At 36.2% G+C, this 12,827-nt stretch overlaps 1 protein-coding gene across 1 annotated transcript; it reads right to left on the bottom strand.

The window, feature by feature from the left end:
• Positions 1-4,907: 4,907 nt before the first annotated feature.
• LOC125866405 (WPP domain-interacting protein 1-like) lies at positions 4,908-9,660 on the bottom strand. The gene is made up of 3 exons (XM_049546800.1): positions 9,474-9,660; positions 7,781-8,882; positions 4,908-6,057 (listed from the first exon to the last, which is right to left on the bottom strand). The coding sequence occupies exons 2-3, from the start codon at positions 8,799-8,801 to the stop codon at positions 5,318-5,320; spliced, it is 1,761 nt and encodes a 586-aa protein (XP_049402757.1). The 5' UTR covers positions 8,802-8,882; positions 9,474-9,660; the 3' UTR covers positions 4,908-5,317.
• Positions 9,661-12,827: the final 3,167 nt, after the last annotated feature.

Here is a 12,827-nt window from a genome sequence, read left to right as displayed (position 1 = left end):
TAGTTCCTGAAAATTGATCCCTAAATGCCCAAAAATCACTCTAAAAATGGTGAGATTGTACGTACTTCTCCCAGTACTCCCTACGGATAGTTCCGTAATAGTTTCTCAAAAAATGTGTCTGGAAGCCATATCACCAATATATTCATGGGCTAACACACAAAAAATTGAGAAAATAGCCCAAATCCTGTAAATTGTCCCCTTAATGTCTAAAGATCACTCTAAAAATGGTGAGACTTTACATACTGCTCCTCCAACTCCCTACAGAGGGTTCAGTAATGGTTTCACAAAAAAATTGTCCAAAATCCATATCACCAATTATTATTATTTTTTATGACAAGGAAAACCCGTAGTCGCTACCCTTTGGGTGATCATAGGGTAAAACCCCCCCTCCTATGCAATAACTCGCAAACCACATAGGAGAGGTAATCCGCACTAGGCAAACCCGATGCGACGAGCTCGACCCAAAAGGCAAACCCCTTGCTTTCGCTGGCAAGGAGTTTCGAACATGAGACCTCCAACATGGAAGTCCCAAGCCCAAACCACTGGGCCACCCTGAAGGGTTCCATATCACCAAATATTCATAGGCTAACACACGAAAAAATGATAAAATCGTCTAATGCATATAAATTGGCCCCTAAATGCCTAAAAATCACTTTAAAAATGGTGAGACTGTACGTATTGCTCCCCTAACTCCCTATGGAGGGTTCACTAATGGTTTCCCAAAAAAATCATCTGAAAGCAATATCACCAAAATATTCATGGACTAACCACACACGAAAAACTAAGAAAATTGCCTAATTTCTTTAAATTTGTACCTAAAGGCAAAACAATCACTATTAAAGTTATGAGACTGTGGGTGTGTTTGGTATGAAGGAAAATGTTTTCCATGGAAAATATTTTCCTGGAAAATGTTTTCCATGGAAAATATTTTCCTAGAAAATGTTTTCCTGGAAAACAATTGGTTGGTGAGTAGAAAATATTTTCCGGAAAAGATTTTTAGTGTTTGATTTATGGATGAAAAATATTTTTGAGAAATATATTTTATTTTTACTAGAGTAGAAAATAATTTTTGAAATTGAAAATAGTTTTTAAAAACAAACTTGAATTTTTTTGGGGGTGGGTGAAGGGGGGGTCGGGGTCGAGGGTAGGTGTGAAAAAAATGAAATTTTGAAGTCGAAAATATTTTAAAAAAACAAACTTAAACTTTTTTTTGGGGAGTGGGGGGCCTGGTAGGGGGTGGGTGGGGGCTAGGTAGGGGGGTCGAGGGTAAGGGTGAAAAAATGAAATAATATTTTTTAAAAACAAAAATAATTTTTTTTTCTTTTTGAAGGGGGTGGGATAGGGGGCTGGGGGGGGGTAGGAGGTGGGGGTGTAAAAAAATAAAAAATTGAAATTAGAAATATCTTTTAAAAACAACTTCTAATATTTTTTTTGGGAGGGGTGGTGGTAGGGGGTGGGGGAAGGGGTGAGGGTGGGGTAAAAATATTGAATTTAAAAACAAACTTTAATTTATTTTTTTATTTTTTTTTGGGGGGGGGGCTGGTTTGAGGGTAGGGACCAAATAAATTGATTTTTTCAATATTTTTTTTTTTAATTGGAAGTTGGAAGAGAGTTTTGGAAAATGTTTTCCTTAAGTTTTGAAGGGAAGTCATTTTCCTTAAATTTGAGGAAAATGAGTTGATTTGGAAAATATTTTCCAAAACATTTAACCCAACCAACCATGAGAAAATTGGAAAATGTTTTCCTTCATACCAAACACACCCTGTATGTACTGCTCCCTAGACTCCTTCATGAGGATTCTGTAATGGTTTTGCAAAGAATCGTCTAGATTCCATATCATCAAATATTCATGGGATAACACACACGTAAAATTGAAAAAATTGTCTAATTCATATAAATTGGCCAAAAAATGTCCAAAAGTCACTCTTAAAATGGTGAGACTGTATATACTTCTCCCTAACTACCTATCGAGGGCTCCATAATGGTTTCAAAAAATATCGTCTGGAGCCATATCACCCAAATATAGAACACATGAAAAACTAAGAAAATCGCCAATTCTTGTAAATTAGCCTCTAAAAGCTCAAAAATCACTCTAAAAATAGTGAGATTGTACATACTGCTCCCCCAACTCCCTACTGAGGTGTTTCGTAATCACAAAATTTCATCTGGAAGCCATATCTCCAAAATATTTATGGACTAACACACAAATAACTGAGAAAATCGTCTAATTTCCATAAATTGGTCCCTAAATGCCCAAAAATAGTTCCAAAAATGGTTAGACTTTCATACTACTACTCAGATTCCTTACAGAGGGTTACGTAATGATTTCGCAAAAAAATTGTTCGGAAGTCATCTAACCAAAATATTCATGGGTTAACACACACGAAAAACTGAGAAATCGCCTAATTCCTGTAAATTAGCTCCTAAATGCCCAAAAATCACTCTAAAAATGATGAGACTCGACGTACTGCTCTTCAACTACCTATGGAGGGTTTCTTAATGGTTTCGCAAAAAAATTGTCTTAAAGTCTTATCACCAAAATATTTATGGGCAAACATATACGAAAAAAATGAAAAAATCGCCTAATTTCAGTAAATTGACCCCTAAATGCCCAAAATTCACTCTAAAAATGGTGAGATTTTATGTACTGTTACCCTAACTCTCTACTGAGGGTTCCGTAATGGTTTCACAAAAAATTTATCCCCAAGCCTTATCACCAAAATATTCATGAGTTAACACACGAAAAACTGAGAAAATCTCCTAAAATCATGTAACTTGGCACATAAATGCCAAGAAATAACTCTAAAAATAGTGATATTGTACATTCTGCCCACCCAACTCTCTACGAAGGGTTCCATAACTGAAATTCGACAATTTTCTCAATTTTTCGTGTGTGAGTGCCTATATATTTGGTGATATGGTTTCTGGTAAAAAAATTTGCAAAACTTTTTGACTTCCTATTTTGTGACCTATGAATTTTATTTTATTTTTAAAAAAGCGACATCGATCATTGAGAGACAATTAGTATTATTCACTAGGTCGTTTCGAATTAACCCACGAATTTAGAGTCAAACAAAATCAATGAGGTACATTAAATAAAATTCATAGACTACTACTACACATGAAAAATGAGATAATCTGAACTCCTATTTCTGACCCAAAAACTCCAAAAAAAAAAGAAGTGATGTCAGTCCTACAAAGGCAATAGTATCGTTTACTAGACCATCACAAATGAACCTACAAAATTTGGAGTAAAATGGAGTCGGTCAGTTATATTCCGAAACATGCATGACCTAATACATATGAAAAGTTGAGGTAATCTTGAATTTTTGTTTCATGACCCAGAAAGAAAAAACTCGGTCATTGAGAAGTATCGTTTACTAGATCGTTACGAATGGATTCTGGTTCATACTTCTCATCAAAAATATAACAGAGCCCCTTGGCTTTCTTGTCACTTAACTCTGCAGGTGTTAGCCCCCTCCTCTTAGGCCTGTCCCCTACTACAGTTTTTTTGATGAAGTTGTCCCCTACTACAGTTTGAGCATGTGTAAATTGGGTGTAGTCTGGGGTTTAGCATAGGAGTATGGCTGGCCAGTGGGAATTTTCATGGTTGCATTCCATTGTTTCAAGCTATGTTGCTCGGACTCTTCAAAAATGTTGACGGGTGCGTGTCGGATCCTCCAAAAATAGTGTATTTTTGAAAGATCCGACACGGGTGCAGCAACATTTTTGGAGAGTCCGAGCAACTTAGGTTTCAAGAACATGAACTTCTGTAAACAAGTCAAGTGATATGCATGAGGAAAGGAATAGGGTCTATGAATTCGTATAGCATCCCCTATTTCAGGTTTCAGTTGATATGCATGAGGAAAGGAATAGGGTCTATGAATTCGTATAGCATCCCCTATTTCAGGTTTCAGTCTATTCAAAAATGCACTAATGGCATGATTGAGGTCTAAAGTTAACCTAGTCGTGGCTCTATCAAATGCCTCCTGAATCTCACTCATGGTGTCATCAAATTTAGTACCAAATCTGTCAGACAGGGCATCAATGTACTCCTCCCAGGAAGGAGAGGGCAGATGATTTTTGATCCGCAAGTAAGCTTGATGCATTGCAGTGCAAGGTCATCGAAATGCAGAGCTGCAATGGTCACCTTCTACTGAGACTGAACCTCATCAAAGGAGAAGAATTGATCTACCATAGACGTAAATTGTGGAGGTGGTTAGGTGATGGTCTTTTGGTACTAGGGTTGGTAGAAGTGGTTCACATTAGGTGGGGTATGGGTCATTTGTGGAAGGTTTGTGACACAATTGGGATTGAAGAGAGTCTGTAATTGGGGAATTTGACGAGGAAGAGATCTCATAGTGAACTGTGCTTGCATGGTTGAGGCAAAGGCTAAATTGAGTTGGATTTGCCAGAATTAGGTAGGAACTGAATGGGTTCAGCTGATGAGATGGACCTCTCGATGTCGGAGTACTCACCGTGGGTATGTTAAATAGTGGAGGAGGTAGAAACGAAGGTAGAGGAGGAGCTGAGATCATAATACCTGGTATAGCTAGTGGTCTGACGGTGGGTCAATAAATTTCTTATGAGAATCTCATCGGTGGTACTGATCTCTTCCCTTGATCGGGGTCCTTGCCATTCTCAATCGCCCTATTCAGCTCTGAAAAAGACTTCTCATTCACCAACTCCGTCTGATTTTGTAGAGCAGCAACATTAGCCACGTCAATCGCCATTTTTTGTAGAGCAGCAACATTAGCCATGTCAATGGCCATTCTATCCAATCGTACGAGAACTTCCCTAATTTCAATTGGCATAGATGAATTCCCACAGTGCTGGAAAGTGCTCTGATACCACTGATACAAATTACGCTAATACTAGAGAAAAACATTTGAAGAAGATAAAGAGTATTACGAAGAAGCAAAAACAGAATAATTATTCAATGCCTTCTTCTTCACTGCTTCTGGTTACTAACAGACTAAGGGACTAATCGTGAAAGAGAACTAATATAGGGACTATTATGTATAAATAATAAAATAAAATAGGGGGTCTAATAGTTAACTGGGAACTTGATGAACCCACCATACAGCCCATATCACATCAGACTACAACTATTTGATGGTCAATATCTGCAAATCTCAAAACTTATGAGCCACCAAATCATTTTTTATATTTATCACTGAATTCAATATTGAGTTGACAAAAAAGAAAGTAGATGTTCCATCTATCTATGAATATATAAAAAACGACCTAATTAACATTGGTCATTACTCTATGTTGAAAATACAAGAGAAAGGGAAAAAAGGCTCACATCTCAAAATTATGTTGGCACAACTTCAACAGCATCAGATGACATCTGCAACATATACAGTCCAAAGACGATAACCAGCAATACCAATTGTATCAAAAAATAGGAACAATACTTGCGGACTCCCTTCCGCAGCTCCAGTGTTTTATTAGTGCTGGCTACATTATCACAGTAATTGTCCAAGGTTTCAACCTGCGACTTGTGCATTGCAACCTTTGTTTCTGAATCTCCGAGCTTCTTTACCATCTGTGCTTGTTCGGTAGCTAATATTTTTTGTTCTTCCATGAGAGTAACTTGATCAACTGCTGCAGCTTTCCACTTTTGGATGGTTCTTGATATTACTAAATACTCAAGTTCAGCTTCAATCTTCTGCCTAAAGAGGCCCTCAAGCTCTTTTTCAATGTCCCCACTACTCTGGTGCAAGCCATTTCCTGTTTTCTTTTCTTCCTTCTCTGCGTTACTACTTAAGATGGCTTCCAGTTCAGCAACTCTGGCTTCCTTTAACTTAATCAAGTCTGCTTCATCATTAAGCTTGTTTTGCAATAGTATAACATTCTGCTTTAAGCTGACCACTTCAGACTCCAACGAGTTAAATGAATGTTGCACACCGTTACTAGGTTGCGACTGTTCAGATGTGTTTGGTCCAGGAAAATCTGTGTCACCTGAACTGAAATCTGAAATAATACCAACATCCTGAACAGAATGGTCAATGACATCATCTTCTATTCTAATTTCTTTCCATTTCTGAATTTCTGCAGAGAAAAGCATGTAAGCTAATTAATATCAGATAATAGGTATTAAATGGAGTAACTGATTTCTTCGTTATATTATGGGTTAAAGGGTAGATATAGATTGATGAAGTCAAAGGCACGGAGAAGTTCCAGAAGATACATGTAAACAAAGTGACTGAAGAGCTTTAGAAAAAAAAACTAAAAGAGGTCTAAAGAGCTCAAGAACGGCACGAGATAATCATCCCAATCTGCATGCCTTACTTGCAACAAAGGCAGGGCAAGGTTAACGACAAAAACAAAAGCAAAACATTGGTCCTTCTGCTTTACACTGCAGCCATTCATAGAAAAAGAGGCCAATAAGTCTTTCACCAATATAAAATCCCTTGGGTCCATTAGAAAGTCAGAACAATATTTACTAGAATCAGCTTACCATTTGCTATATCGAGAGTTTAGGTCGGATTTAAGTTTAAACTGTTTGCTCCAAGGAGTATAGGATACTCTTATCATATTGCAGAAAGAGATCAGGTGTAGCCATTCTTTCAATTTACTTAACCCTTCCTCGTTACAGTATTTGATATAGTATTATGAGACTTCTGAGACAATTTTTTCATTTTCCCTCATGATTTTACTTCTCCATCTTCTTGACTGTTCTGCTGCGTTGCAATTGATACAAACCCAAAAACAGCCTAACCCTCCAGATACTCTTTCTATTCTGGAGTTCCTACTTTTATTACCAATCATCACAGGAATATTTGTAGAAACAGAAAACTGTAACAAGAAAATATTACGAGGCATTTAAAAATCCTTGTATTTTTTATCAGGACCTTTTCTTACCCAAATTACTCAACTTCGGCTGAATAAAACCTGTAGTTTTAAGTCCTAAGTCAACCACTACACCTTCTAACTCCCTATATTCCAAAGAAACATTGTTGGCTATTCATGCCTTAAATTGGCCAGAATTATCTCTCCTCCACAACCTTTTTTATCGTCAAAAGAAGAACAAAACATGTTAATTACTGCCAGTGCAAATGCACATCCTGGTGCTTAAACTACATATCTTGAGCAAGCCAACAATAACAAAATAATAAATAGTAACACATTTATCCACCTTCAATGTTGCAGTATCAGAATTTACCATAACAAATAGATATCAACTTTTCAAAGAGTATAACCAACATTTCATGATCAAAAAAAAAAGAAGCATAACCAACATTTGTTGTACTAGCTACGAACAAAGTTAAAGGATTATTTTAGGCAAACTGAAGAACTTAATGGTATTGTTTCAATAACCTTTCCTCTTTTGACATAATCTTGATTCTTGAAGCAATAAATGCTTCATAGCGAATACCAATAGAACACACTCAAATCCTTCTATTATGTACATAGCCATTAAGATTACCAATACTACATCAGATCGGATTTCATGACTTGCTGTCACCTCTTCCTGCAGCAATGCCAGTCCTAAATTCTTGGGCATGACAACAAAATGAAGTTCAAATGTTGGGGGAAGGAGGGACGCATCCGGGTCGGGGGGTGTGGGGACGTCCCACATAACTATGCAATGACAGCAACCGTTCTTATCCTTCTTTGAATTCGGAATAAACTTCAAACCAAAAAAGAAATCTGTTTCATACAATATGCTGAAGACGTCAAGAAGAAAATAAAAGGCATAATTAAAACCCAAAAAAAATACATACTAGAATAAGTTCAAAATCGTATACTTCAATGAAAACTGAAGATCTACCTCTTTCAAGATTTTCCTGAGCAGCTTGAAGGGTGAAGATAGACTCCAGCAGCGGATCATGATCTGTGGACAACCCCTGATACTCACTTGTCTCTTCTTTAACCTCCCAGGTGGATTCAGCGCCTAGATCTTCTTGAGTTTCACACTCCTTACCATTTCTTCGGTCTAGAGCAGTCTGAAGTTCCTCGCAGAATGGTCTTTCTCTGGTGAGAACTTCATCACTGAATTGTCCATCATTATTCACTGAGCTTCCACCTTTCGTACCATTACTTGTTGCATGATTATTACTCTGTGTGGGTAGAAAATTGGAGCTTTGTGAGTCAGATTCCATGCTTGAATGAGAGTTTTCCTTCTCGATTTTGACCCTTTCTCCTCTAGGCTTTTTACTAGTTTCAGCCTGACCCTTTCCCCGATGAGATTGCTGAGCTGAAGTACACATCTTCCCACTCAGAGTCCTCTGCCCATTCTTAACAGGCACATAACCATGGAAGATAGGTGCTTCGTACCTTGACTTTGGAACACTGGCTGCAGACGAAGACCTACTACTCCGATCCTCACTATTGTCCGAGTCTGTTCCACCAAAAAATATAGGCTGAATCGCCAACCCAGAATTACCAATAAGACCAAAGCCATCAACAAGAACATCAGGGCTACTCAATAGTGCATTTACTGAAGAAACAGATCCATCACTATTTCGGATTGTTCCAGTGGACAAATGTACAGGTTTTGCTGAGTTTGCAGCAGAGCTTGACAAACCACGCTTCAACAACTTAGCACTGTCTGTGTTACTGTCCTCATCCTTGTGTGCTTCCCGCCTGATCCTCCTCCATTTCTTCAAGCCAAATCCTTTAGCTGTTGGTGAGGATTTCACTGAGGGAGGTGAACCCACTGGGTCCGCAGTTTCAATACCTTTACCTTTAGACACATCTAAAATAGGGGCATTGTTATTAATAACACTGGACCCATTGCTTTCAACCTTGTTCCGATCAGGATCATCCAAATCTTGAAGTGTGGTGGTCATCGCTTCATCGTCTTCCACAAACTAAAGCTCCAAACTTTGACCAATCAAGTTCAATTACAGCATAAAGTCCAGCGCTTTAGCCTTTTAGACAACATAAAGAAGAAGAATAACTCAGATCAAGATCAAGAATTCACTTACATAACTTGGATAAATTCCAGTTAAAAATCACATATTACCCGATCATTACACTAACAGCAACAAACTAATTGGATTCAGCTAAACGAATCATCAATATCAATTATACTCAATTTGGTACCAAAAATGAATCCACTAAATTGATAATGAACTCAATAGACAATTAAAAGTTGGGAAAGCGACAGAACACAACATAAACAGACAGTCCAATATAAGCAGATTTAACTGCACTCATTGTTAAATGAAAAAAACTGAAAGGAAGAAGAACTCAGATCAAGATCGAGAATAAACAAACAACCATCATTCCAGTTCATGAAAACTGAAAATCTATCAAAATTCACTATAAACTGAATTACACAGCTTGAGTAAAAATTCCAGCTAAAAACACCCATAGTTACGAAAATTAAATTTCTTACAGTAACAACAACAATAAACTAATTGGATTCAGCTAAATGAATCGATTATGCTCAATTTGGAACCAAAAATGAATTCGTAAATTTGTGAAGCTATATAAAAAGAATACGAAATCGTTCATACCTTTTCCTCCATGATCGATGGATTTGCAGAGAAATGAGATGGAATTGAAGAATATGGAAACCCTAGATTTGATGTGGATTCAGAAATTTATAGCCACAAAATTGCTACAACTGATAATTTGGGGAAGACGACTTGAAGAAGAGTGGGGTAGATCGGGTCGGGTTGGGAGTTGTTAATAATACGTAATTAATTTTTTTTCCAATGATTTAATTATTAATTACTATATGAACTATAGGAAGAAGTTGACAACATTAATAAAAAATAATAATTTACTACTTACATGACATAAGATTAAAAATTTGGGGGATAGTTTATGTTTGTGACAGGATTTGATAATTTATGACGTACGTCTAATTCACCACATCACAAGTTACACTTTTATCACTAGCTATTTATGACGCAACATTTGAAATTTCAATGAATAATAAACTCGCTTATTTATCATTTTCCACTTAAATTTATAACTTGGTGTTAAAAATTCATAATGTGTAAAACTGATAGTCACAATACATGCTCTAATTAAGTACAACATCACAAGTTACACTTTTACCACTAGAAAAGGTCGATATAAATAGTGCACGGTTTAAAATCTCAATAGATGATAAACTTATCCTTTTTCACTTAAAGACCAACGTTTTATTTGTTACAATGTTCGACAACTCATAGCGTAAATCAGACCCACACATCACAAGTAACGCTTTTACCGCTAAACCAAAGTGCAAAGCACCAATGTGACTGTTTCATAAACAGCATTGTTTGGTACAAATGTGACAATTTCTATAACATGCTCATTTTCAATTATTGTTTTCATTTGCTATTACATAACGGTAGCCAAAATTTAAAACGTTAGTTTAAGTTATTATATCAATCAATGATACAAAAATAAAATAAAGTAAAATAAAAAGATATCAATCACATCAAAAGTTCAAAATTTGAATTCCTGAAACTCTTATCAGTTTTGTAAAAATTTAACATAACCAATTTGATTTAATTGGTTAAAAATCTATTCTTTGTACTTATTTTTAATAATAAATTCTTTAACACATATTAAAAAATCGAGCTAAAGTTGTTAGTCCACATGAAATATTTCTTGTAGCATAATGATCAATAAACTAAGTTAAAAATCACGCAAGTCTCAAATATAAATTCTATAATTTCTTTTCATTTGTACAAAACTTAAGTGAAAAAAGTATCATGTATATATATTGATGGGAGGTAAAAATGTAGCAAGATATCCTGCTAAAATAATCAAGATACGTGCAAGCTAACTCAGACGTGCTTATAATAAAAGGATATGGATAGAACGTGGGAGAGCCAAGAAGATAAGAGACCAAAGTGGGGTAAAGTAGTGTGCTGATGATGTGGAAACCCACATGACGCAGTGTTTTGAGGGGGAAAACATGGAAAATGACACTGCAGAAATAAAAGGTCAATTATTGATGGAATCTTCTTTGTGTGTGCAAATAATTAGGCACTTTGCCAGAGTACTTGACAGAGAAACATGTTGCATTAAATTGTTGTAGTCAAATACTACTGCAATAATTTCGAAAACAGTCTCTCTATCTCCGCATAATAAGAGTAAGATCTACACACTTTATTTTCTTCGACCTCACATATAAAAATTTTACTGGATATGTTGCTATTGTTGTTGTAAATGAAGGCTGAAATGGGTGGTAAACAACCCTTAATCTTGATTAGTTTCTAGTAGTTGGTGAAACAGTACGGATAATGCTTCACCAAATGCACAAAATTCTTTTGCCTACTTTGAGCTCTGAGAAGTAGGGTGGTTCAAAACCGAATCGAAACCGATAATTCGAACCGAAAAAAAGTTATTGGTTTATCAGTATTGGGTTATTGATTTAGCGGTTTTGATAACGGTTTTTATTTTTTTTTGTTATCGATTCTTAACGGTTTGAAGTTTTTTCTTAACGGGTTAACCGATAACCCGATAGTAAATTTAAATAATTATATTTATACCATTTTGTATATAAAATCCTTGACTTAGAGTTTGGTTTCCTACTTTTATTTTTTATTGTCTCAAACACTTGATTATTCTACAATGTAAAAGTATTTGCTTTTGAGCAAGATGTAACTTGTGAACTCATGTGCATGGTTCATTTGGTTTGTCACCTTGTTTCTAAGTGATTTTCAATTTTTTTTTTGTGTCAAATCTTAATGGTTGAACCGATAACGATCAAAAACCGATAAACCAATGACCGATAAGCCAATATCTCAATGGTTCTATAACGGTTTAGCACTTCTACAAACCGACAACCAATAGCCAAATCGATAAACATCAAAATCGAACCGACCGATACGCAACCCTAGTGAGAAGTCTCTCCTAAATCAACTTGACAAGCCTGTTTCACCAAATTTGTACCCCATGATGGGTTACATAATTACATGGAAATGCTAGGAAATCTTCCTTGAAGCTCCACTTCCAGTGAAATTCCACCCCCACCCCCAAACCAGTATAAGATTGTTTCTCCACTTAAATACCAAGCTTCGATTTGCATGGTGTGGGGCTTGAACTTGCGACCTAAGCCACAAATCCTCCATCTTTTGCCACTCGAGCTAGGCATTGGGGGCGTGAATCCACTATTTTACCTCAACCATTATTAAACAAATGAAACTTACACATTGATTTGATTATCCAACAATGTTTCTCACATCTCAGACTTTTGGCCCATTTCTAGATAGGATTTTGAAAATTTTACAATTGGCTTCACAATGGAACTGGCACTGTGAGTTCCACGAACAAAACCTGTTATTTAGCATTCAACTTTGCCTCCATGGCTCCTAACACTCTACTAATTCTTCCCATAGCATAGAAAACCTCATCATCAAAAATTAAAAAAAGGTGCAAGAGATGAGCTGTTTTACATAAAATACAAACACAAGTCATTATTCTTGAGAAGATTGTATGAACTACTTGTGGAAGACATCCACAATCAAAGAGAAGTTCAACTTTATAGGAAGGTAATACAATGAGAGGCTGCAGCAGCAAAAGAGAACAGAAACAAAAAAGAAGAGGGGGCTTTTCAAAGATATATGTGATTCAATGACCAATCAAATCCCAAAGATTTGCTCATACAAATTTGACTCAACAAACAAGCAAGTAGGCATAATCAACAGGATAAAATGTTCTGAGGAACATGTGATGATGTTTAAATGTACATACACGAGTTCAAGATTTAAAGATTCTAGCTTGATCAAATTTCAATGAGTGGAGGTTTTATTTGTCAAGAAGCATAAAGGACATAAGAGGTTAAAAAGAAGAAAACAAAGGTGTGGTACAACCACAGGTTACAATACAAAGTACAGAGTACAGACCCTTTTTGTTAACTCTATGTA

This window comes from Solanum stenotomum, chromosome 5, assembly GCF_019186545.1.
Source record: "Solanum stenotomum isolate F172 chromosome 5, ASM1918654v1, whole genome shotgun sequence".
Classification (NCBI taxonomy): Eukaryota; Viridiplantae; Streptophyta; class Magnoliopsida; order Solanales; family Solanaceae; genus Solanum; species Solanum stenotomum.
This window is presented reverse-complemented; position numbering and strand designations above follow the sequence as displayed.

Coding starts and splice junctions, on each gene's coding strand:
- LOC125866405 (XM_049546800.1), bottom strand. CDS start 8,801: ATGACCACCACACTTCAAGATTTGGATGATCCTGATCGGAACAAGGTT. Junction 6,058..7,780: donor TCAGGAAAATCTTGAAAGAG/GTAGATCTTCAG, acceptor TTTTCTCTGCAG/AAATTCAGAAATGGAAAGAA.